This window comes from Hemitrygon akajei, chromosome 6 (genome assembly GCF_048418815.1).
Source record: "Hemitrygon akajei chromosome 6, sHemAka1.3, whole genome shotgun sequence".
Lineage (NCBI taxonomy): Eukaryota > Metazoa > Chordata > Chondrichthyes > Myliobatiformes > Dasyatidae > Hemitrygon > Hemitrygon akajei.
In genome coordinates, this window is record NC_133129.1 from 14425109 (window position 1) to 14449422 (window position 24314).

The window sequence follows — 24314 nt, forward strand, 5'->3', positions numbered from 1 at the left end:
TCCCCTCATTCTCTTACACTCCAGGGAATGAAGTCTGAATCTAGTCAAACTTTATCTCAAACTGTACTTTCCTGGTCTTCAAGAGAACTAGATTTTCATTCGTAAAAGGTCAGAGTCAGAATCAGGTTTAATATCACTGGCATATGTCATGACATTTGTTGTTTTGCGGCAGCAGTCTGGTGGGATACATAATAATAAAAAACTATGTAACAGTAAGAAATATATTTTTAAAAATTAGGTAAAATTAGTAGTGGAAAAAAGAGCAAAAAATGTTTTTAAAAAATAGGGAGATAGTGTACGTGGCTTCATTGTCTATTCAGGATTCTGATGGCAGAGGGAAAGAAGCACCCCCCCCCCCCCGCCCACACCAGATGGTAACGCAACCTGCTTGAACCACAGTACATCTGCAGAAATTTGCTAGTCTTTGGTGACATGCCAAGTCTCTCAAACTCCTAATGAAATATGGCCACTGTTGTGCCTTCTTTGTAATTGTATCGATATACTGAGCCCAGGATAGATGTTCAGAGATGTTGACACTCAGGAACTTGAAACTGCTCACCCTTTCCACAACTGATCACTCGATGAGGACTGCTGTGTGTTCCCCCCAACTTCCCCTTCCTGAAGTCACAATCAATTCCTTAGTCTTACTGACATTGAGTGCATGGTTGCTATTATTAGTTATGACTGGAGGCACATTCCCCTCTGTGGTACTAAATATGGTGATTATGTTCTTTTGATCTCCCTCATCTTTTTCTCTCTCTGCTTCCCCCACCACCCCCAACACAGGGCTTTAAAGGTTACATTTTCTGATCATAAAGGTCACTGCAGACAAATACAGGAAACGAGGAAGCCAATCCCCCGAAACAGGAAGAGAACACAGACCCCAGCACGAGCAACACTACGTATAGTTTCCCCACCAACACAACGCTAAAGGCAGTCAGCTTTCTCTTTTGTCATTTCTGAAATAACCCACACTGGTAATTTTAAGGAACTTTTGATACAACTTCAAGGAAATTTAGGAGCATATGCATACACATGCACAAACGCACTCTCTTACCATCAGTGTACCGTTGCTGGCTTGTAACTGTTGTATCTGGGACACTGTCATCAACAGATTGCCAAGCAAAGCTGCCAAGGAGCAGCAGCATAAACACAAGATTCAAAATGGTTTAATGTGATCTTCAGTACACAGTGTAAAGGAGAACAAAATAATTGTTACTCCAGACCAATGCAGCACAGAAAAAACAAAGAAAACAATACAACAAATATTAACGCGTGAGACAGCTTATATACATTGATTGTACATCCATAAAGTGATGCTTGGCACAGGAGTGTCCGTACTTAAGGTGACTGACAGGAAATGATAAAGTAGTGGTAGTTGGGGATGGGGTTGGCGGGGGGGGGACGGGACAGAAGGGGTTGGAGGAATGGGCAAGTAGGTGGAGGTATTGATCAGCCTTAGCGCTTGGGGAAAGAAATTGATTTTAAATCTGGTAGACCTGGTGTGTATGCTACATAGCATTCCCCTTGATAGAAGTGGGACAAAGAGTCCATGAACATAACTTACACTGAATCTGGCTGTGGTTCAGCCTTGGCCTCTCATCCTGAAGTCAAAAACAGCAAGCACATTTAGCGGGGATGGTATTCACCACATCTTATCCCAAGGGTTGGGGAATCAAGAATGGAGAGGGGGCATCAGGAGGAGGAAACAGGGTTAAGGTTTCAAATCATTACACATTATTCTGCATTATTACTGTTTTACCTTAGCTTAAAGTGTAATAGCTCCTGAAAAAGTGCAGTGCAAGTAAGCAATAAAGTGCAAGATTGTAATGAGATAGATTGCAAGGCCAAAAGTCTATCTTAATTTGTCCTGATTTTCAGACTTCTGTATAGTCTCCCAGAATTCATTATTTCCAAGGACTGTTATCCTGATATCCTGGCCAACATGAGGGGAGAGTTTTAATTGGAACCCGAGAGTGGTCGGTATATGGAACGAACCGCGAGAGGAGTGGTTGAAGCAGATTTAGAGTCAAAGAACAATACAGAATGGGTACAGGCCCTTCGGCCCAATGAATCCATGTGGATCATGGTCCTCATCCAGTTCGTCCCAATTTCCTGTGTTCAGCCCATATCACTCTAATTCAATTTAAGTTTAATGGTCATACAACCATACATGAATACCTCAAATGAAACAGTATTACTCAGGGGCCAAGGAGTCTAACAGTACCAACAGTCACACAGCACAAAACACATATAGCACATGCGAGATAGCAAGTACATCTAAGATATCGCAAAATACCACACAAATAGTCCAGATCTGGGCCCATGAATACTGCAGAAATCTGTAGTCAACCACAATACAGCTTCTCTTCCTCAATAATCCCTGCCTCTCTATGTATCTATCGAAGTGCATCTTAAGCAATACCAAAGTATATGCCTGTCACTTCCTCTAGCAGCTTGTCCCATATACCCAGCATTCTGTGCATGAAGAGATGCCATTCAGATCCCTTTTAAATCTTTCCCTCCTCACCCTCGATTTGAAGTAAATTACATTTAAAGGTATTTGGACGGATACATAGAGATTTAAAGGGATATGGGCCAAATGGGACTAATTTAGATGGCAATCTTGATTGGTGTGGAACAATTGGGCTGAAAGGCCTATTTCAGTCCTGAATCAAAGTGGATAGTGAAAGCTTTTGCAAGTATGTAAAAAATAAAAGAGAGTGGATAAAAGACCACTGGAAAATGAAGCTGGAGAAATAATAACGTGGAACAAGGAGATAGATGAAATAAATGAGTACTTTGCATTAGTCTTCACTGTGTGCCAGATGTTGAAGAGTGAGGGAAAAGAAGTGAGTGCAGTTACTATTACAAGGGAGGAGGACTTAAGGGTACATAAATCACCTGGATCAGATGAACTGAACCAACGGGTCCTGAAAGTGGTAGCGGTAGAGATTGTATTAATAATCTTTCACAAATCATTGAACTCTGGCACGGTGCCAGAGGATTGGAACATTGCAAATGTCACTCCACTCCACTCTCTAGGAAAGGAGAAAGGCAGCAGAAAGGAAAGAGACTGCTGAGACTGACCTCAGTGGTTGGGAAGATGTTGGAGTCAACTGTTAAGGACAAGGTTTTGGAATACTTGGTGACAGGGGACAAAGTCAGCATGGTTTCCTTCAGAGAAATTTTTGCCTGATGAACCTGTTGGAATTCTTTGAGGAGATTACAAGTAGGATAGATAAAGGAGATGCAGAGAATTTTGTATATTTGGACTTTCAGAAGGCCTTTGACTAGGTGCCATACATGAGGCTGCTTACCACGTTAAGAGCCCATGGTTACTGGCATGGTTAGAGCATTGGCTGATTGGTAGGAGGCAGCGAATGGGAATAAAAAGATCCTTTTCTGGTTGGCTGCTAGTCACTAGTGGTGCTCCGCAGGGGTTGGTGTTGGGATGGCTTCTTTTTATGTTGTATATCAATTATTTAGATGTTGGAATAGATGGCTTTGTTGCCAAGTTTGCAGATGATACGAAGATTGGTGGAGGAGCAGGAAGTGTTGAGGAAACAGGTGGGATGCAGAAAGACTTAGACAGTGATGCACCATCAATAACTCTCTGAGACGGAAGGCGAGATATCGGCTTTTATTGACTGGAAGAAAGAACAAGCAGTAGTTGACCACCATACTACATCCTGGAGACTGAGGGCAGGGCTCAGGCCTCAATCGCCTTTATACCGGGGTCAGTGGGAGGAGCCACAGGAGCAGTCAGCAGGGGGGCGTGTCCAGACAGGTATATGTAGTTCACCACAGACAGATTAGGAGGCTAGGCAAGAAAATGGCAAACGAAATACAATGTTGAAAAATGTATGGTCATGCAATTTGGTAGCAGAAATAAACGTGCAGGCTATTTTCTAAATGGGGAGAAAATCCAAAAATCTGAGAATCAAAGGGTCTTGGGGATCCATCTGCAGAACAACCTAAAGGTTAACTTGCAGGTAGAGTGATAAAGGCAAAAACAATGTTAGCATTCATTTCAAGAGGTGTAGAATACAAGAGCAGGGATGTGATGCTGAGGCTTTAAAGGCACTGGTGGGGCCTCACCTTGAGTATTGTGAACAGTTTTGGGCTCCTCATCTAAGAAAAGATGTGCTGGCATTGGAGAGGGTTCAGAGGAGTTTCACAAGGATGATTCTAGGAATGAAAGGGTTAACATATGAGGAATGTTTGATAGCTCTGGGTCTGTACTTGCTGGAATTTAGAAGGATGAGGGGGAATCTCATTGAAACTTTTCAAATGTTGAATAGCGTAGCCGTGACTGATGTGAAAAGGTTGTTTCCCCATGGTGGGGGAGTGTCAAACAAGAGGGCACTGCCAAAGAATAGAGGGGCATCCATTTAAAACAGGGATGCAGAGAAATGTTTTTAGCTGGAGGGTGGGTGAACCTTTGGAATCTGTTACTCGAGGCACTGTGGAGGTTAGGTTGTTGGGTGTATTTAAGGCAGAACTTGACAGTTTCTTGACGGAACATGGCATCAAAGGTTACAGGGAGAAAGCTGGGGAGTGGGACTGAGGAGGGGGAGAAATGGATCAGCTATGATTGAATGATGGAGTAGGCTCAATGGGCCAAAATGGCCTAATTCTGCTCCTAAGTCTTATGGTATGACTCTATCGACGTATGGTAAGCTACAATGAATGCTGACTTGCTGCTTTATCCACCAAGTTTCTGTGCGGTGGTTAACATAGAACAGTATAGCATAGCACAGGCCCTTCGATCCGTGCTGACCTTTTAAACTACTCTAAGATCAATCTAAACTTTCCATCTCACATAGCCATCCATGTGTCTATGAGTCTCTTAAAAGCCCCTAAAGTATCTGCTTCTACCACTGCCCCTGGCAGGGCATTTTATGCACCCACCTCTGTGGGGGAAAAATAAGCTACCTTAAACTTTTCTCCAATCACTTCAAAATTACGCCTCCTCCTATTAGCCATTACTGCCCTGGGAAAAAATCTCTGGCTGTTCACTTTCTCCATGCCTGTGATCATCTTGTACACCTCTGTCAGATCACTGCTCAGCCTCCTGTACACTAAAGAGAAAAAACATTATCACAAACAAGAGAAAATCTGAAGGTGCTGGAAATTCAAGTAACACACACAAAATGCTTGAGGAACCCAGCAGGCCAGGCAGCACCTAGGAATAAGAGTCCAGTCGACATTTCATGCTGAAACCCTTCAGCAGGACTCTGCCGAATTATTAACATTTAGCTCCTGAACACTCTTGAAAATTTAACACATTAAATTTCCTTTGATTGTTTGGTATATGGAAAATAATGCTAACCTTGCTAAAAATTAAAACCCTTCCACCGTTTTTCCTGCCCTGCTCTGGGAACAACACTCCTTACAGATGACTGCTTGATCATGGAACATCTACATGGTGTCTCCATGGAGTGTGTTTCAGTGTCCTGAGTTGATGACCAAACCCTATTTCTTCTCTCTGGTGGTTTCAGCTCTTTCTGCCACAAGCACATTCTGTACTACTCTTTTGGGCTTTCTCAATGAAAAGTACTGACACCAAAACCATTCTCACAAAATGAAATTGCATTTGAAGTTAAGTATTACATTATGAATAAGCAAGTTTACTGAAACTCCCAACAGAACAGTAAGCGATGTCTTGGTGCTCACCTTTCATTCCATCATCCTCAGCAGCCAATATTCATCCCCCTCCATTTCCGCCAGCTCCAATCTTCCCACCAGCAGTCACACGTTCCACTCTGTCCTCCCGCTTCCTTTGTAATTCCCTGGTCCACTTATTCCTTCTCATCCACCTGTCTCCCAGCACTTCCCTCAAACTGAAGGAGGTAGAACACCACCTTCCATCTCCCCTCCCTTACCAGCATCCAGGGAGCTAAACAACTCTTCCAGGTAAGGCAGATGTGCACCTTAACCTCTTGCAACCTGATCTATTCCATACTGCACTCACATTGGGATAAGAGACATAGATAGATGGACTGCCAGCACCTTTTATCCTTGGGAGGAAATGGCTAATACTAAGTGATTAAGGTTAGGGTTAATCAGGGTTGTGGGGCCACTGGGTGGCGTGGGTTAATCCACACTGTATTGCTAAATAACACAGAGGCATCTGTGAGTCTCGTGAGACCATAGATTTGCGTCTTGGAAGGTTTCCAGGGCATAGGCCTGGGCAGGGTTGTATGGGAGACCAGCAGTTGCCCATGCTGCAAGCCTTCCCCTCTCCACAACACCGATGTTGTCCAAGGGAACGGCAATAGGACCCAAGCAGCTTGGCACCGGTGTCATCACAGAGCAATGTGTTGTTAAGTGGCTTGCTCAAGGATACAACACGTTGCCTCAGCTGAGGCTCAAACCAGTGACCTTCAGATCACTAGACCGATGCCTTATCCACTAGGCCACGTGCCAACTAAAACTAAATAACATAAATAAACACCTTATGCCTCTACAGGTGCTGACTGCCTGGCTGAGTTCTTCCAGTATTCTTTTTTCTGTCTTGGAAGGGGATGAGAAGAGGAGGAAGCAGATAATTGGATTTCCCAAGTTTAGGACACCAAAAGAAGATCCTATACTGTTAGTGACCTCAATGACTTACAGAAACAGTTGGTTTTGGCTGACATCAGCTTTACTGGCAGCTTTTCCATCAATACATCTATAATTGCTCTTTGCACAATTTTTACTGAGCACTGCAAACTTATTTCTCTGAACACAACAATGGGCAGTTTATTTTGAAAGGACAGAAAACAGGGTGGGATTTTCGTCTGCTCAATAGCCAACACCTTTTTATAAAGGGATCACTGCAAAGCTAATCCCGTTGCTATTGCAATTTGTGATTTAAACCCAGAACAAAAGTTTTAACCAATGAAATAACTGAAGATCCCTCAAAAAGATTTCACCTGTTTGTTCTCACCTCTTCCCTGCTTAGCAGCAAGAGTACAGCCTCAGCTTTTACCCCACCCCTCCACAACAAACATAGTATATACTGCACAAAAATACAACTGCAGATGCTGTGGATCAAAGAATACGTACACGACGCTGGAAGAACTCAGCAGGTCAGGCAGCATCTGTGAGAAAAGAGTAGCCAACGTTTCGGGCTGAGACCCTTCATCAGGAATGGGGGGGGGGGGGGGGGAGAGAGGGCTGAAGCCCAGTAATAGAGATAGGGGAGGGGGAAGGGCTAGAGGCGCCAGGTGGAGAACCAATCAGAGGAAGGATGGGGGGGGGGGGGGGAGGAGGATAAGCATGAAAGAACTGTAGAGATAAAGGAGCAGAAAGTTGAAAGGGGAGAGGGGCAGAGAGGGACCTAGGATGGGGGGAGGGGGAGGGAATTACTGGAAATTGGAGAATTCAATGAACTTTCTGCTCCTTTATCTCTAGTTCTGTCATGCTTATCCCCTCCCCCCTTTATCCTTCCTCTGATTGGTTCTCCACCTGGCGCCTCTAGCCCTTCCCCCTCCCCTATCTCTATTACTGGGCTTTGGCCCTCTCTCCCCACCCCCCCATTCCTGATAAAGGGTCTCAACCCGAAACGTTGGCTACTCTTTTCTCACAGATGCTGCCTAACCTGCTGAGTTCTTCCAGCGTCGTGTACGTATAGCATATACTACTGTTGTTGCCAGCTCCAACATGATCCTATTACCACTCGCATCTTCCCCTCTTCCTGCCCTTTCTGCAGGAACTTTGGTTTGCTCCTTCCTTACCACCCATCCCACTCCTGGCACATTTCCCTGCAACAAAAGGAAGGGTAACACCTGTCCCTACACATCATCCCTCACCACCATGGTGTGCCTCATCATTGATGAATCAAGCACAAACTGGGCAATTGTTTGGCTGAGTGCCTGCCTCTGCCATGAGAGGCTTGCACTTCCCCTTTACCTCTCATTTTCATCCCACTTCCACACCGACCTGTCTTATCTCAGCCTTCATTATTGCTGTGGCGAGACTGAATGCAAATTGGAGGAATATCTCATATTCTAAATCGACATCTTACAACAAAATGGTATGAATGTAGAGCTTTCAAATTTCAGGTAACAGACTCTCCTGATGCTTGTCCCCCATGTATACGCACCTGTCCACCTAGTTTTCAAACATAGAACACTATAGTCCCTTTGGACCAGAATATTGTGCCAACCTCTTAACCCTCTCTCAAATTAATCTAACCCTTCCCTCCTACATACATAGCCCTACATTTTTCATTCACATGAGCTCTTATCACTCTGGGTAAGTATTTATGAGTGTCCACTCAATCTATGCCTCTTATCACCTTGTGCACTATCAAATCATTTTTTCTTCCCCTTTGCTCCAAAGAAGTCCTAGCTTGCTTAACCTTTCCTCACAAGACATGCTGTTTAATCCAGACAGCATCCTCGTAAATTTTCTCTGCACCCTTTCAAAAGCTTCCACATCCTATACTTCAGGATGGAAACAAACTTCAGTTAAGCCATGACGCAAATGGTTGATGGAATTGGATTGAAGAACTGAATGACAAACTTTAATCCAAGGCTAGGTCATGTTTTGGAGATCTCTTCAGCAGCCGTTTAGTGGATTTCTCTATGGCAAAATTTTGATTATTACAGAGCTAACAGCTCAACCATACATGAACACAATTCTGCCAAGGCTTCACTGCTCTTCATAGAGTCAGAGTTATAAAGCATAGAAAAATAGATGCTTTAGTTCACCATATCCATTATCAACATTAATCCCATCTACACTAATCCCAGTTGTTTTCATTAGGTCCATATCCTTCTACGCCTTGCCTATTTCAGAGTCTGATTCCCTCTTTACGATAGAGATTGTGTGATTTCACCACCACCTCTGGTAGCACCTTCTAATCTTGATGTGAACAAGAAACTTTCCCCAGATCCCTTTCATAACTCCTTCCTTTCTCCTCAAAGTTAACCCATGTCCTCTACTACTCCGAACATTAAACATTTTCAATTGGTTATAATTAACCAAAGGAAATCCAGTAATGGAAAAGCAAAACAGAGCATACACCAGTACAAGAACAGACCCTTCAGCCCACAACATTGTGCCGAACCAATTAAATTAATCGAATTGGCCAACAAGACTAATTTTTCCATTTACATAATGTCCATATCCTTCCATTTCCCTCACATTCATGCGCCTAAATGTCTCTAGAAGCCTGTAATGTAACTGTCTCTGCCACCACCCAAGGCAATGCATCCAGACACCCACCACTCTCTGCATAAAAAACATTGCTCCTCACATCTTTTTTTGAAATTACTGCCTTCACCTAAATGCATGTTTTCTGGTATTAGACATTTCAACTCTGGGAAAAAGATACTGTTCGTCTACTCTATGTCTCACATAATCTTATAAACCTCTATCAGATCTCCCCTCAGCCTCTGCCACTCCAGAGAAAACAACCCAAGTTTGTCCAACCTCTCAAGAATTTCACAAGAGGCTTCTTTATTCCTTGAGATGGATGGTTCATGTTAGGAATCCAGTACATATCCATCACAGACCATACTATTGTCAAGCTGCTGAGAATTAAAAATTATTTCCAGATGTTTCATCTACTTAGCATGAAATGTAAATTTTAAACAATGGAAGAGCTCAGATTTCACTTGCAAACTTGAGAGCAACACAAGATTTAACTGCTATGTTGCAAGAACTGTTTCTCCCACCCCAGTATATCTGGATCATATGCAAGATTTCCTGACTGGATAGTGACTATGTTAAGTGGCATGGCTACCCAAGATACCAACCTATATATTATGTGTGTCTGCCACTCTGTGCCTGTGTATTAATGCAGGTTTAAGTGAGGTCTGTTCACTGACTTTAAACATTTCTCTCAAACCAGATTCTTCTGGTTATTTCCAGACACTCATCTTTCTTTTGTCCTTCAACTTCCTCCAGTCACCACCATCCTTCTAGATCAATGCAATAGGCCAAATCGTGACTTCTAGTGTAACAAATTATTGACTGCACCATCATTCATAGCTTTATGTTCCCATTCTCTATTAACTCACTAACTAAAACCCTCCTCTTCAACTGAGCTTTTGGTCGCCTTACCCAAAGCTTCCTAGTTTGGTCAAATTTAGCTAACACTTCCATGGATCATTTCTTATCCCATCCATAAACCTTTGGATTCTTTAAAGATGTGATATATCTCAGTTTCCCTAAAAGTACAGCACTTAATTCTTATGCTCATAAACAGAACAGATTCTGCAGATGCTGGAAATCTAGAGCAGCACTCACAAAATGCTAAAGGAACTGAGCAGGTCAGACAGCATCTATGGAGGGGAATAAATAATTGACATTTTGGGCTGAGAACCTCCATCAGGACTGGAAGGGGACAGAAGCCAGAATAAGGTGGTGGGGGAAGGGGAAGGAATACAAGCTGGCAGGTGATTGGTGAAGCCAGGTGAGGGGAAGGAAGGTGGGTGGGTGATGATGTGAGAAACCAGGTGGGGATGCTTGGAAGAGGTAAAGGGCTGAAGGAGGAATCTTATAGGACAGTCGACCATAGGAGAAAGGGAAGGAAAAGGGGCACCATAGGGAGGTGATGGGCAGGTGAGAAAAGAAGGGATAAAAGGGGAACCATAATGGGTAAAAGAAAAAGAGATGAGAGAGGGTGGGGAAGAGAAATTACCACAGAATTTAGATAAATTGATGTTCATGCCATGTGGTTGGAGGCTACTCAGACAGAATATGAGGTGTTACTCCTCCAATCTGAGTGGCCTCAACATGGCAGCAGAGGTGGCCATAGACCAACATGTTGGAATGGGAATGGGAAATGGAAGGCCACCAGGAAATCCCACTTTCTGTGTCAGATGAACAAAGGTGTGTGCTGCAACAATAGCTTCAGGAAAGCACCAAATCTCAGAACAAAAGCACGTGTTATGAAGGTGCAATCCTTTTATTTTTAAGGGTAAAATCCAAATGAAACACACTTTCTGTATTTATTTCACAGCCCCATCTGTCTTGAAAGAAGAGCAAAATACAAACCATGCCTTACCTGCTGGTGGACGTTGCTCTGGTCTATTTGATTAGAAACTCATTTTGGGTGGCTCTGCTTGCTCCCCAGCACCTCAGCCAGCTTGAAGTTTCCTGATTGAGGACAGCAAAGGAGACAACTCCCTCCTCCTAGCAGCAGGATATCTTGATATCAAATGCCAATTCTTTTACATCAACCGACCAGCCCTATGGGCTGAATTCATGAAAACTGGCTCTCTGGCCACAGGATGCAGAGTCAACAACATAACAGAACATTTCATAGCACTGCATTAAGGTGGAGACACCGGGAAATGTTTAAATGGAGGCAGAAGAGCACGGTAGGGAGCATACAGATTTTGAGAAGTTAATCATAGCTTAGGATGCATTGCTGGAAGAGGAGAGAAGAAGTAAAATGTAAAGACCATTGAGCAGATAATACAGGATTGAAGGCAGTACAGAGAGGGGAGTGGAACTCCAGAAGGACTCAAGAGTACTACAGTCTCAGCCACATCAATGGATAGAGTAGAGAACAAGAGATCTCAGTTAGTACTATTAAGAGACAATTAGTTATTTAGGTGGAAAGGAGAGGGCTTACAGCTGCAAAGTGGAAATATACGGATCAACGTGAAGAACAACATAACCCACTTTTATCTGAAATGGACTTTTCCTCAACAGCAGATGACTTTGGAAAAGCAAAGTGAATTGAGTGTCCTGGTACACAGACCATTGAAAGCTTGGGACAGCACAGTGGCACAGTGGATAAAGCAGCTGGCTTACAGCGCCAGAGATACCAATCTCTGGCATTGTCTTGAGTGTGTGAAGTTTGCACGTTCTTCCTGTGACCATGTGGGCCATTGAAAATTCCCCAAGTGTATGGGCTGAAGACGTTTGGGCTGCATGGAATGGGACTGGCATCACAGGGTGGTTAAATGGTCAATGGGCTAAAGGGCCCATTTCTCTGCTGTCTGATGCAAACTTTTGGTGCACCAGAACAGCACAGAAACAGGCCTTTTGGCCCATCTAGTGCATTTGCAGGTGATCAAAGCTAAAACAACATTAAAGGGTGGAAAACAAAATTGAGGAAATTAAGCTTCAAGTCCAGGGATACTAAACTAGTGCCCGGAGCCAAGGATTGAGTTGTAGGCAAAGCACCCTCATTTTCTGAACCCCAGATCCACATGAATGTTGAGAAAACAAAAAGGGATTGGGCAACTGGCCAATCCACCTGATCACTTCGTCTCAGCTCCACATTCCTGATCATTTCCCCATCACCATCTATTCCCTTGCATTCCAAAATGAGCTCAGTCTCCATAGGTTTAATGCTCCCACAATACTTTGGGATAGTGAATTTCTAAGATTTGCAACGATCTAAAAAATTCCCCCATGTTGGTCTTCAATGGATGGCTCATTTTTCAAAAAGTTGTGCTACCTGTTCCTGGCCCAATCCCAAGTGGAAACGTCTCGCAACAAAGTCCAGAGTGAACAACTATATGTGGACATTAACTTTCCACACAAGGAGGAAAGGAAGGCCCACAAGAAGATAACAGCATCAAGACTCAAAGACCCGAGTTACAGGGAGAGGTCAGGACGAGGATTTCAGTTACTGTAGCACAGGAGACTGAGAGGTGACCTAAAAGTGAAACAGCTCAAGAGGTGTATAGATATGGTGAATGAATAAAGTCTTTCTCTTTTGCAAGGAAAGGGAATGACAAACTACAGGCCTTAATGTGAGATGGAAAAGATTTTTAAAAGACCTGAAGGGAAACTTCATGCATATATAGATCGAGCTGCCAGAGGAAGTGGTAGAAGTAAATACATTAACACTTAAAATACAGCTGGACAGTTAAGGCTCACAGGGATATAGGTCAAGAATGAACAAAAGGGACATGTTTAGATGGGCATCATGGTTAGCATGAACAAACTGCACCAAAGGATCGGTTCTTGTGCTGTCAGACTCTATAACAAGGAGGTGATAATATATTCACAATCAGGGAGCTCGAAGACACACACTTAACAGTTTAGAAACAGCTTCTCCCCCTCCACTATCAGATTTCTGAATGGTCCATGAACTTACCTCCTTATTTTACTTTTCTCACAATATTTCTTATTGTAACCTAGAGTAATTTTTTATATATTGCACTGTACTGCTGCTGCAAAACAACCAATTTCATAATATATCTCAGTGATAATAAATCTGATGCAGAACAAGGCTGATTACCTTCTGAAATGGCTTAATGAGCAATTCATCAATAATGGAGCACACCAACACCCACTCATGAATGGGCAATCAAAGTTATCTCTGCCTTCAACACCGACACTCTGAATGAATAAAGGTTAAATGTAGTATAGGAAGCGCTGGGACAGTTAGAAGTGGAACCTAACTAGTCCAATAGAACACAGGTGGTGGTGGAATGGTTGACTGTACATGGTCAGATACTCAAGTTGCCTTTAACCACAAAGTGGTGGGAATCAGATTAGAAAGATAAAAAGGTATGCACTGTGGCAGACATGGTATGTGGTACTGTTCTGTGGGGTATGTGGGAAGAGACACCCGTGTGTCAATCTTTGAAAGTACAGGGGATTTTGAAAGAGGTAAAATATAGCACATGGGATTCTAGGATTCATAAATAGAAACAAAGATGGTTAGCCATGTTCCTATCAGGCTGCAAATGTAGAAGCAGCCAGTTCTCGTCACCCAAACAAGGAAAGATGTGGAAGCTCAAAAGAGGGTGGATCAAATATTTATTGGGCTTCAGGGATGAGTGATCTCAGCTATAGACTGGAAAAGCTGGGGTAATTTTTTTTAAAATTGAGGAAGTAATAACAGAAAATATGGTTAGTCAGAGCCAGCAAAATTAATGGCAAGGAAATAATGATTAATGAAACTGCTGGAGTTTCATTTGCAGTTTCAGTAATACAACTTCAGCAAACTTCAAATTCAGTAATTGGTGGTGCCAATGGATGTGGCACTTTTAGACTTCAAGTGAATTTAATATTTAGAGATGCAGCATAGTAACAGACCCCTCGAAACCAGCAAGCCCGTGTTACCTAATTACAGCCATATGATCAATTAACCTACTAACCTGTACGTCTGTGGGATGAGGGAGGAAACCGGAGCACCCAGAAGATACACACAAGGCCACAGGGAGAAAGTAAAGAAAAAAATCTTTGGAGAGGTGGGAATTGAACCAGGTCACTTGCACTGTAATAGCATTACACTAACTGCTATTTTACAGTGCCACCTCAGAAGGTGACCTCATAAGAAGCTAATAAACTCCAGGGGACTGGGAGTAATACACAGGTATAGATTGGAGATTAGGTCACAAAAACACAAGGGGAATCAGTGGGTAATTTTGAGGCTGGCAGGTTGCAACCTGAAGAATATCACTGAGACTCCAGCTCTTCATAATCTATTTCAACCATGTGCCAGGTTGCCATCAGGTTCCAAGCTGGGTGCCATCGAGTTGTGACTGGCTGGAAATTAATCCAAGCCTTTTGAAACACAAGAAAGCATGGCTGCCAAAACAGTCCACAAAACAAGAGGAATGGCTTGGTTCAGCAGTCTGCAGTGAATGTACAAGCTTGCCTGGACATAAAATGTGATGATAGAGTCATTGAACACTACAGCACAGAAACAGGCCCTTGGGCCCATCTAGTTCATGCTGAATTACTCATCTGCCTCCTCCAATTGACCTGCACCCAGACCAAGGCCCTCCATACCCCTTCCATCTATTTATCTATCCAGATTTCTCTTCAATGTTTAAAACTACCACTTCTGCTGGCCATAAGATAAATGAAAGGGCAGTCAGTTTTAGACTGGCCATCAGAAAGTGATAAAAGGACAGAATGTGGTTGGCTTTAGACTGGGTATCAGAATGGTGCCCTGATCCTCACACTTAAGTCGAGGAGAACATTCAGCCTGCATCAACTCTACTTACATACTTTTTACCTGGTATTGTCCACTTTTGATACTTCTGCCAAATAATGATCTACTTCCCAAATTTAACAACTAACATTGGTTCTGCTTTTCCCACAGTCCCTAAACTTCCTCTTTTCTGTCCATTGAGATTCAGCAACTGTTTTAAAGAGCAAGCTTCCTGTCTGCTGAATTTATTGACCATCTTCTGGACTCTTCATGGCCTTGATGTCCTTCCAGAGAACATCAAAAACTCTTTATATTCTGGATTCGTCAACTGAATGATATTTTTAAGCATTAACTTTGATTTATTACCCACATCTCCTTTTTATTAAATTCCGAATCAATATGCTCCTACATTTTGAATTGGTGTCTTGCTGTGCAGCTGAACTTTGTGAGAGTAAGCCCAAATCCATAGGCTTGAGCACCAAGTCCAGGCAGCCATGCTGCTGGGAGACTATGATACTGTCCGAGGCAAATTTCTTGGAGTTGTTGAAATAAGGCAAGGAGTTTTGTAAAACATCCATAACCTTGATTTGAATTGATTTAAAGTACTTTTCTCATGTTGGTTAGGGGATAAAAATGGTCCAACACTGATTGCAAAAATATAATTATGTCAACATGAACACAATAACAGACACAAACTGCTGGAGGAACTCGGCAAGTCAGGCAGCATCTATGAAGAGAAATAAAGAGCTGATGGTTTGAGGCAAGACTCTTCACATCATGCCAACAGTGCTGTTTGTGGAAACATGATGCAACTTGCAAACAAGTTAATTCTACACATTTCAGATGCCAAACACTTCACAGCTCCAAGGTACTTCAGACATTCTGAAGCTGCTCACCTTTTATCAACTTGGAGCTCCACCTTATAAGGTTTATGAAACTCAATGCTCAAATCTCTCTGCTTCTACAAAGCTCTCCAAATTTTAAATACAAGAGATTTCTGCAAATGCTGGAAATCCAGAGTAATATATGCAAAATGCTGGAGGAACTGAGCAGGTCAGGCAGCATCAATGGAAAGGAATAAAGAGTCGACATTTCAGGCAGAGACCCTTCTTCAGGATGCAGAAAATAGTGTTAACAGTTACAGAGCAAGTGTTCTTTACCGGCAGGTAGACATAGTGCAAGAGCCATGATTTTGGCTTGAAATTAATGATTTAGACGAGGGAATTAAATGCAGCATCTCCAAGTTTGCGGATGACATGAAGCTGAGCGGCGGTGTTAGCTGTGAGGAGGATGCTAAGAGGATGCAGGGTGACTTGGATAGGTTAGGTGAGTGGGTAAATTCATGGCAGATGCAATTTAATGTGGATAAATGTGAGGTTATCCACTTTGGTTGCAAGAACAGGAAAACAGATTATTATCTGAATGGTGGCCGATTAGGAAAAGGGGAGATGCAACGAGACCTGGGTGTCATTGTACACCAGTCATTGAAGGTAGGCATGCAGTTACAGCAGGCGGTGAAAAAGGCAAATGGTATGTTGGCATTCATAACAAAAGGATTTGAGTACAGGAGCAGGGAGGTTCTACTGCAGTTGTACAAGGCCTTGGTGAGACCGCACCTAGAATATTGTGTGCAGTTTTGGTCCCCTAATCCAAGGAAAGACATTCTTGCCATAGAGGGAGTACAGAGAAGGTTCACCAGATTGATTCCTGGGATGGCAGGACTTTCATATGAAGAAAGACTGGATCGACGAGGCTTATACTCACTGGAATTTAGAAGATTGAGGGGAGATCTTATTGAAACGTATAAAATTCTAAAGGGATTGGACAGGCTAGATGCAGGAAGATTGTTTCTGATGTTGGGGAAGTCCAGAACAAGGGGTCACAGTTTAAGGATAAAGGGGAAGCCTTTTAGGACCGAGATGAGGAAAAACTTCTTCACACAGAGAGTGGTGAATCTGTGGAATTCTCTGTCACAGGAAACAGTTGAGGCCGGTTCATTGGCTATATTTAAGAGGAAGTTAGATATGGCCCTTGTGGCTAAAGGGATCGGGGGGTATGGAGAGAAAGCAGGTACAGGGTTCTGAGTTGGATGATCAGCCATGATCATACTGAATGGCAGTGCAGGCTCGAAGGGCCGAAGGGCCTACTCCCACACCTATTTTCTATGTTTCTAACTTTATTCTTTTCCATAGATGCTGTCTGACCTGCTGAGTTATTCTAGCATTTTGTGTGTTGTTCCATAAATTTTACTAACTTATTACCCACACCCTCTCATCAATCTTCCTCCTGTGCGTTAAGAAACACAAGACCCTAAAAGGCATGTGGACTTCTGAGAAAAAGGCAAACCAGACATTCACATTTCTGCCATACTACTGTATTCCATCTTTCAAAAAGAAAGACATGATTTTTTTTAATATTACTTAACAATATGTTAAAAAAAGTAGCCAGTTCAGGCTTCAGTGTTAATACAATTATACACTCTATAACAGGTCGATAGTGTGAGCATTGTTCTTTTGAATTCATTCTGCAAGTATTCTTACACAAGCTGGCTACAAGTCAGAAATCAAACACAATATAGCGTAACCTTGTACACTTCAAACAGTGAGTTTGTGAAGGAGTACTGGAGGCGACTGGGTTTCCCACTGCCCAGTTCAGTATGAGCAGTGTCTTCATTCAAACCTTCTCATCTGAGGGGAACGCTGGAGCAAGGAAGAGTAAAAACTGATGCTGTCCATTCCCTTGTCAGTAGTCGGACTGTATGTACAGTGCTGAATGCAAGATGTGAATAAAATGTTACAGCGGGGTTGATGCGAAGGAAAGACCAAACAGATTGATCTTCACCCGAGCAGAACCATGGGGCCGTGAGAAGCAGAGGCGCTGTTTGAGCATCAACCCGGGCAGGTTGCGGATACCGTCGAGCAAGTTCCACTCACAGACTACAAACACACAAGCAAACGGGAAAAAAAAAAAAACAGGTATGGAGAAAGTGGATCAACAGCTGGCCAACTCTCTCTCCATACACTGCAACAAAGTCAGAAGGACCAAGGTGCTCTGCACCCTATCCCAGTGCAGAATCTCACACAGCAGTGGGGGAGATGGTGATGGTAGGGACAGGCAGTGGTGGTGGGGGATGGGAAGGCAAGGCAGTTCCAGGGTCCACCACCTGGTTAGCTCTCAGCGCAGCAGAGTACTGTGTATCCAAGTGAGAATATTCAGAGGAGCGAAACGTTGGTTCCTTCGGGGAAACTTGCCATCCGATTAGTGAGCAGCATAAGTGGTTTTCTTCAAACTGAAGTTGGACCAGTTGATGGAGAGCCTCTGTCTGTTTTGTCGGGCTGAATCCAAGCAGAACCTGGCAGGAAAAGAGAGAATCTGGTAAACGGAGCATAGAACAATGAGGTCTTTCAGCCCATGAAGTTGTGTCAGAAAGGGTCAAACTAACCCTTCTCTCTCACATAGCCCTCCATTTTCCTTTCGTCCATGTGCCTATCTCCAAGAGATTCTTAAATGTCCCTAATGAATCTGCTTCTACCACCACCCCTTGACAGCATATTCCACACCTACCACTCTGTATAAAACCTACCTCTCACATTGCCCACCATACTTTCTTCCAATCACCTGAAAATTGGAAGTTAGACAAATACACATGTCCACAGAAAGTTAATTAAAACCAAGACAAAAGCAGAGCTGATTGTGAATCAGTCAGCCATTTGAAAGCTCGTCTATGTTCAGCCTCAACAACTTTGGGCTATACACTTAGCTAATATGTTTCAGTCAAGCCAGAAAACAGGTTTACTAATCACTCTCCATGTTATAAACACAATAGTTTAAGGGCATTAATGAAGAGTGATCTGTATCAAGAAACAAGTCGACTCACTGCGCTCTCCCCCCCCCACCCCACCATGAAATTTTCATAATCCATTCTTTTGTCAATCTCACCCACCCTTAGCAGCACTCTTTTAGCATTGTTTTGTACAAGAATCTTGTGTTAAACATAAAATGCTCGAGGAACTCAGCAGGTCAGGTAGCCATCGACAGAAAGGAAAGAAACAGTCAACATTTTAGGCCCAGACCCTTGATCAGAACCCAGTATATACAGAATCTTGTGTTTAAAATTTTTGTATTTTGTTCTCTTTTTGCACTACTTTTTTATTTTTTAGTATTTGTTATTGTAACTTTTAGGAATTAAAAATGTATTGCGTTGTACTGCTGCCAAACAACAAATTTCACGACATGTCAGAGATAATAAACCTCGTCTGAAAAACACTGCACATGACAAATTAATGAAGAGATTCACACACAAATGAGCTTTGTATAATGTGACATTACAGAAGTACTATTTACTTATTTATATTCTGTCATATACAGAGGAATGAGGAACAAATGATATGAGGCAGCTGGTCCAGCCTGAACTAAAATCAATTAACCAATTCAAATGGTTTACAAATTCTGGCTGATAATGCAAGTGCCCCTTCTCTTGTCAGTAGAAACAGTTTCTCCGAGCCTAGTACCTAAGCCACACTTGAAGGCCAAGAGTTGAACCTAGTTGTCAGAGGCTGTTAGAGACGCAAGCAAGTATTGGGTTTAAAGATGCAACTACACTGCAAAGACACCTGAAGGATGGTAGCTTATGAGAGCTTACTTTCCAATTAACCCTGCTACTTAAATGGATAAATTCCGTTTATTAACATTAATAATGCGGAATTAACATTACAAAATGCTGCACCAAATAGATATAGCAGATTATTGAGTTATAAGCAGAATGCAATACACATTGTCCTAACAATAGGTTTTGAAATCAGATAACAAACAACTTGAAACACATTTTCCACACTATATGATGGGGGGGAAAAAATCTTCAACTTTATCACTGGCAAGTGTATTGCAAATCAAGTTGTGGGAGGATGAGGAGTGAGAATGCACTGCCTGTCTCAAGGTCTGGCAGATTTCCTTCAGCTACATAACCAGAACACAAAAGGTAACTATAATATTTGATTGTGATTTTAAAAAAAACACAAAGTTTTACCAATGCATTTTATGTGATGCTTTCGTCAGAAGTGGGATGGGAGAGTTAAGGTGAAGACGAGACAATAGGTGCTAAAATCTGGAGGAAGAAAACAAACAGTTGCAGAAACTCAGCAAGAACTTGCTTTAGGACACAGAGCAGAGAGGGGAGGGAGCCAGACTAAAGAGGTTGGCAAGTAATAGGTGGACAAGGTGAGGAGAGGTGTGATGTGGAAATGGAGGTAGAGTGGGTGGGTGGGAGGCAGCAGTTGGTGGGAGATAAGTAGAGATGGGCAAGGAGAAAAAGGGGCAGATGGAATCAAGTGGGGCAAAGAGATGTAGAAGTAGAGACGCAGGTTGGAAAGAGATAAGAGGTTGCAGAGACTGGAATCTGATAAGTAAGGTAGATGATTAGTGGAACCAGATAAGGGAAAGATGAGCAGAGGGAGACAGGTTGGGAGGGAACAACACTCGGTGATGGGATGGGTGGGAGGCTGCGGGTAAGAATCGTAAAAGAGAACCAGAAAACTCAGATTAGTGCAGTATGGAGGGTTTCAACCCAAAACATTGACAGTTTATTCCCCTCCATAGATGCTGCCTAACTCCAGCGGTTTCTCCAGCATTTTATTTCTGGCCCTTAGAGCATGCAATCCCAACAACCTCCACTTAAACCTAACCAAATCGCAGGACAATTTACAAAGGCCAATTAACTGCGAGAGGAAACCAAAGCACCTGGAAAAAACCCAAGCACTCCAAGGGAGGACATACAGCGACTCCTTACAGAGGATGCCGGAGTCGAACTCTGAACAACCCAAGCTGTAATAGCGTTGTGCAAACCGCTCAAGAATTTCAACATCTACAGGATCTCGTGTTTGTGGGAGAATTAAATGTGATTGGTGTAAGTGGGTGCCAAGGTGCCTGAAGCTTGCTGCAGTTTAAGTGTTAAAGTTTCCTACAACTCTATGACCTCGCTACAACATGCTTGTTTACCATCAAGCTGTAATGGACAATGGATAAGTGAGACTGATTTAAGAGAGAAGACACAATGTGGTTAAATTATTCAATACCCATATTCGTGACATTAATTTTACAATTTAAAAAAAAGGCATCCATCCCCTTGAATCTCTACTGGGAGAAGATTCCCCTTCAAGTAAAAAGCTAAACATTACAACACACCCAGCCCCACACAGCAATGTCAGTGGTGCTGGATAACAAGCCAATAGGTTTTGTGTTACCTCTTAAAGTATTCTACTTCTCTCTCGGTTTCATCCATTTCCACACTGTCCAAATCGATGTCTTTAGGTAGGAATACATCATCTATTGTGTTAGAAACAACATACAATGACTGACATGTTTGAGAGCCATTTCAGCACACATTTTATGACACTATAATTAAAACTTGAGACTAGAGCAAAATGCAGTGAATAACGGGTGACTTTGGAACGTTGATTTCCAAAGTTCCCAGTACTGCAGGGATTTCATGGTCTCAATTCTTCTTCAATAAACCAACAAAAACCATGCAACACCCACAAACGTTAGTTTCACCACTTATTTCTTATCAAATAATTTTCATGTTGCTCTGACTTGGCACACATTACTGGCAGACAGATATCGCTTCCACAAAACAGGAAGGACAAAATTTTTTCTTCTCTCCAGCTGAACCCCAGGGTGGGAAGTTGAAGAATAAATTCTGTGTTGCTATTGTTCAGCACACCAATTTGGCAAATGCATTGAAATCACTGAAGAAACACTGCAGTTAAATCAGATTGTAAATCTTGTTTTATCAATCGTCAGTCATTTACTTTTTATTGGTACTTCAAACACATTTGCCACTTGGTGCAGAGCGGGGATGGGGGTTGAAATGCCAGTTTCCAAAAGCTATTATGTCAACTAAAGTATTCCAGATCAAGGTCAATAACTGTGCAAGTCAGATAATTAAAGATGAGAGGGTGCAGATAAACCATTACTTTAAATAAAGTGGTGGAATGGGTTTGGTTTCAGCTTCTAGGTTCTTGCAAAACTTGTTATCACAGGAGTGACATTACCACTTTGATGTCTTTAAATTACAGCTTTTGCTTTCAAAATAATTGGCTGGAGTCTTTAAGGTGGTACTGGTTGCATCACTCTCTGGTATGGAGGAGCCAATGCACTATATTGGAAAAAGCTTCCGGGCATTGTAGACTGAGCCAGCTCCATCATGGGCACCAGCCTCCCCACCATCAAAGACATGTTCAAAAGGTAATGCCTCAAAAAGGAGGCATCCATTATTAGGGACACCAGCCACTTCAGAATCAGAATTATTATCACCCGCATGTCATGTGAAATTTGTTAACTTAGCAGCAGCAGTTCAATGCAATACATAATCTAGCAGAGAGCAAGAGAGAGAGAGAGAGAGAGAGAGAGAGAAAATATAATAAAATAAAACATTATAAACAAGTAAATCAATTACATATATTGAATAGATTATTTTTAAAATGTGCAAAAACAGAAATACTGTATATTAAAAAAAGTGAAGCAGTGTCCAAAGCTTCAAAGACAATTTAGGAGTCGGATGGCAGAGGGGAAGAAGATACTTAGATACTTCCAGGGCGCCTAGGCAGTACTCTCACTTAGAACATGCCTTCTTCTCATTACTACCATGAGAGGAGGTACAGGAGCCTGGAGACAACACTCAATGTTTTAGGAACACCTCCGCCATCAGATTTCTGAATGGTTCATGAACACTTTTGTATTAATCTTTAATACAAACATTCTGTAAGAAGAATACACACATATACACTTTTTATTGTAATTTATACTATACTGTATGTATGCATTGTACAGCTGCTGCAGAGCAACAAATTTCACAACATGTCAGTGATAATAAACCTGATCGATTCTAAATAGTTTTCAGAAGTTAACAAGCTCAGCAATTTTCATCAACTGGTCTCAATGCTCCCTCTTGTGGTGAAACTGACTGCAGCTTGACAAACGTGCTCCAAAACATTAAGTCATCTTTAGACTGTGGGTTTCAGTTACCAGTTAATGCAAGGATTAGAAAGAGATATTGTGGGATGAGGGCAGGAAGCAAGAACAGTATAAAAGTCTAATCCTTCCCCAAGAGTTGATTCTAAATGAATCCAGATCCAACTGCAATGATTGTCATGGTATCAACCCTTCAGGGAAGCACAAGAGTGGTGGGGTTTTAAATACTGCATTTCCACATTTCAGTTTCAGTGGCAGGCCATACGGAACATAAGTAAAACAGATGCAGAATGGTATACTCTGTGGCTGAATTATTGGACCAACAGTTACGGTGATCCACAGACACTGATTTGAGTCCATTATGGTGAAAGGAGAATTTAAATTAAAAAATACAACACTTCGGGTAAGCTCCATGGATAATTATTGGATTAGCAGTTATAGTCCAAGATCATTGAATCACAGACACTGATTTGATTCCTAGTATACCAAATGGAGAACTTAAATTAGTGGGAAGACAGGGGACTTGAAAGCTTTTAAAAATCTACAGAGAACAACTAAAAGTCATTAATAACACCAACAAAATGCTGGTTTGGGGCTGAGACCCTTTGGCAGGACTCAGCCTGAAATATCGACTGTACTCTCTTCCATAGATACTGCCTGACCCTGCTGAATTCCTCCAGCATTTTGTGTGTGCTGCTCTGGATTTCAAGCATCTGCAGATTTTCTTCTGTTTGTTAAAGAGTCATTAGGAGGGAAAAGATGAAATATGAAAGCAAACTAAAACAGACATGACGATATAGGACCGCTAGAAAATGAGGGCAGAGAAATAGTAACGGGGAACAAGGAGATAACAGATGAACTAAATGAGTATTTTGCTTCAGCGTTCACTGTGGAAAAGACTAGCAGTGGGCAAGATGTTGAAGGGTGTGAGGGAAGAGAAGTGAGTACAGTTACTATTACAAGGCAGTGGTGGAAAAAAAAGCTGCAAGACCCGAGGATACATAAGTAACCCTGATCAGATGAACTGTACTGCAGGGTTCTGAAAGAGGTAGCAGTAGAGAAAGTATAATCTTTCAAAACTCATTGGACTCTGGCATGGAGCCAGAGGACTGGAAAATTGCAAATGTCACTCCGCTCTTTAAGAAAGGAGGAAGGCAGCAGAAAGGAAATTACAGACCAGTTCGCCTGTCCTCAGTGGTTGGGAAGATGTTGGAATCAACTGTTAAGGATGAGTTTATGGAGTACTTGGTGACACAGGACAAGATAGGACAAAGTCAGCGTGGTTTCCTTAAGGGAAAATCTTGCCTGACAAACCTGCTGGAATTCTTTGAGGAGATTACAAGTAGGATAAACAAAGGGGATGCAGTGGATGTTGTATATTTGGGCTTTCAGAAGGCCTCTGAAAAGTTACCACACATGAGGCTGCTTACCAAGTTAAAAGCCCATGGGGGAAGTTACTGGCATGGTTAAACCATTGGCTGATTGGTAGGAGGCAGCA

At 42.4% G+C, this 24314-nt stretch overlaps 1 protein-coding gene across 4 annotated transcripts in view; it reads right to left on the minus strand.

Moving 5' to 3' along the window:
• Positions 1-17206: 17206 nt before the first annotated feature.
• fam193a (family with sequence similarity 193 member A) overlaps positions 17207-24314 on the minus strand; it is a 240300-nt gene continuing 233192 nt past the window's right edge. For all 4 annotated transcript variants that reach the window (XM_073047939.1, XM_073047938.1, XM_073047941.1 and 1 more), the window contains 2 exons: positions 21088-21169; positions 17207-18200 (listed from right to left, as the gene is read on the minus strand). In XM_073047939.1, the coding sequence (XP_072904040.1) occupies positions 18107-18200; positions 21088-21169 (176 nt within the window). In that variant the 3' untranslated portion in view covers positions 17207-18106. The remainder of the gene's footprint in view (positions 18201-21087; positions 21170-24314) is intronic.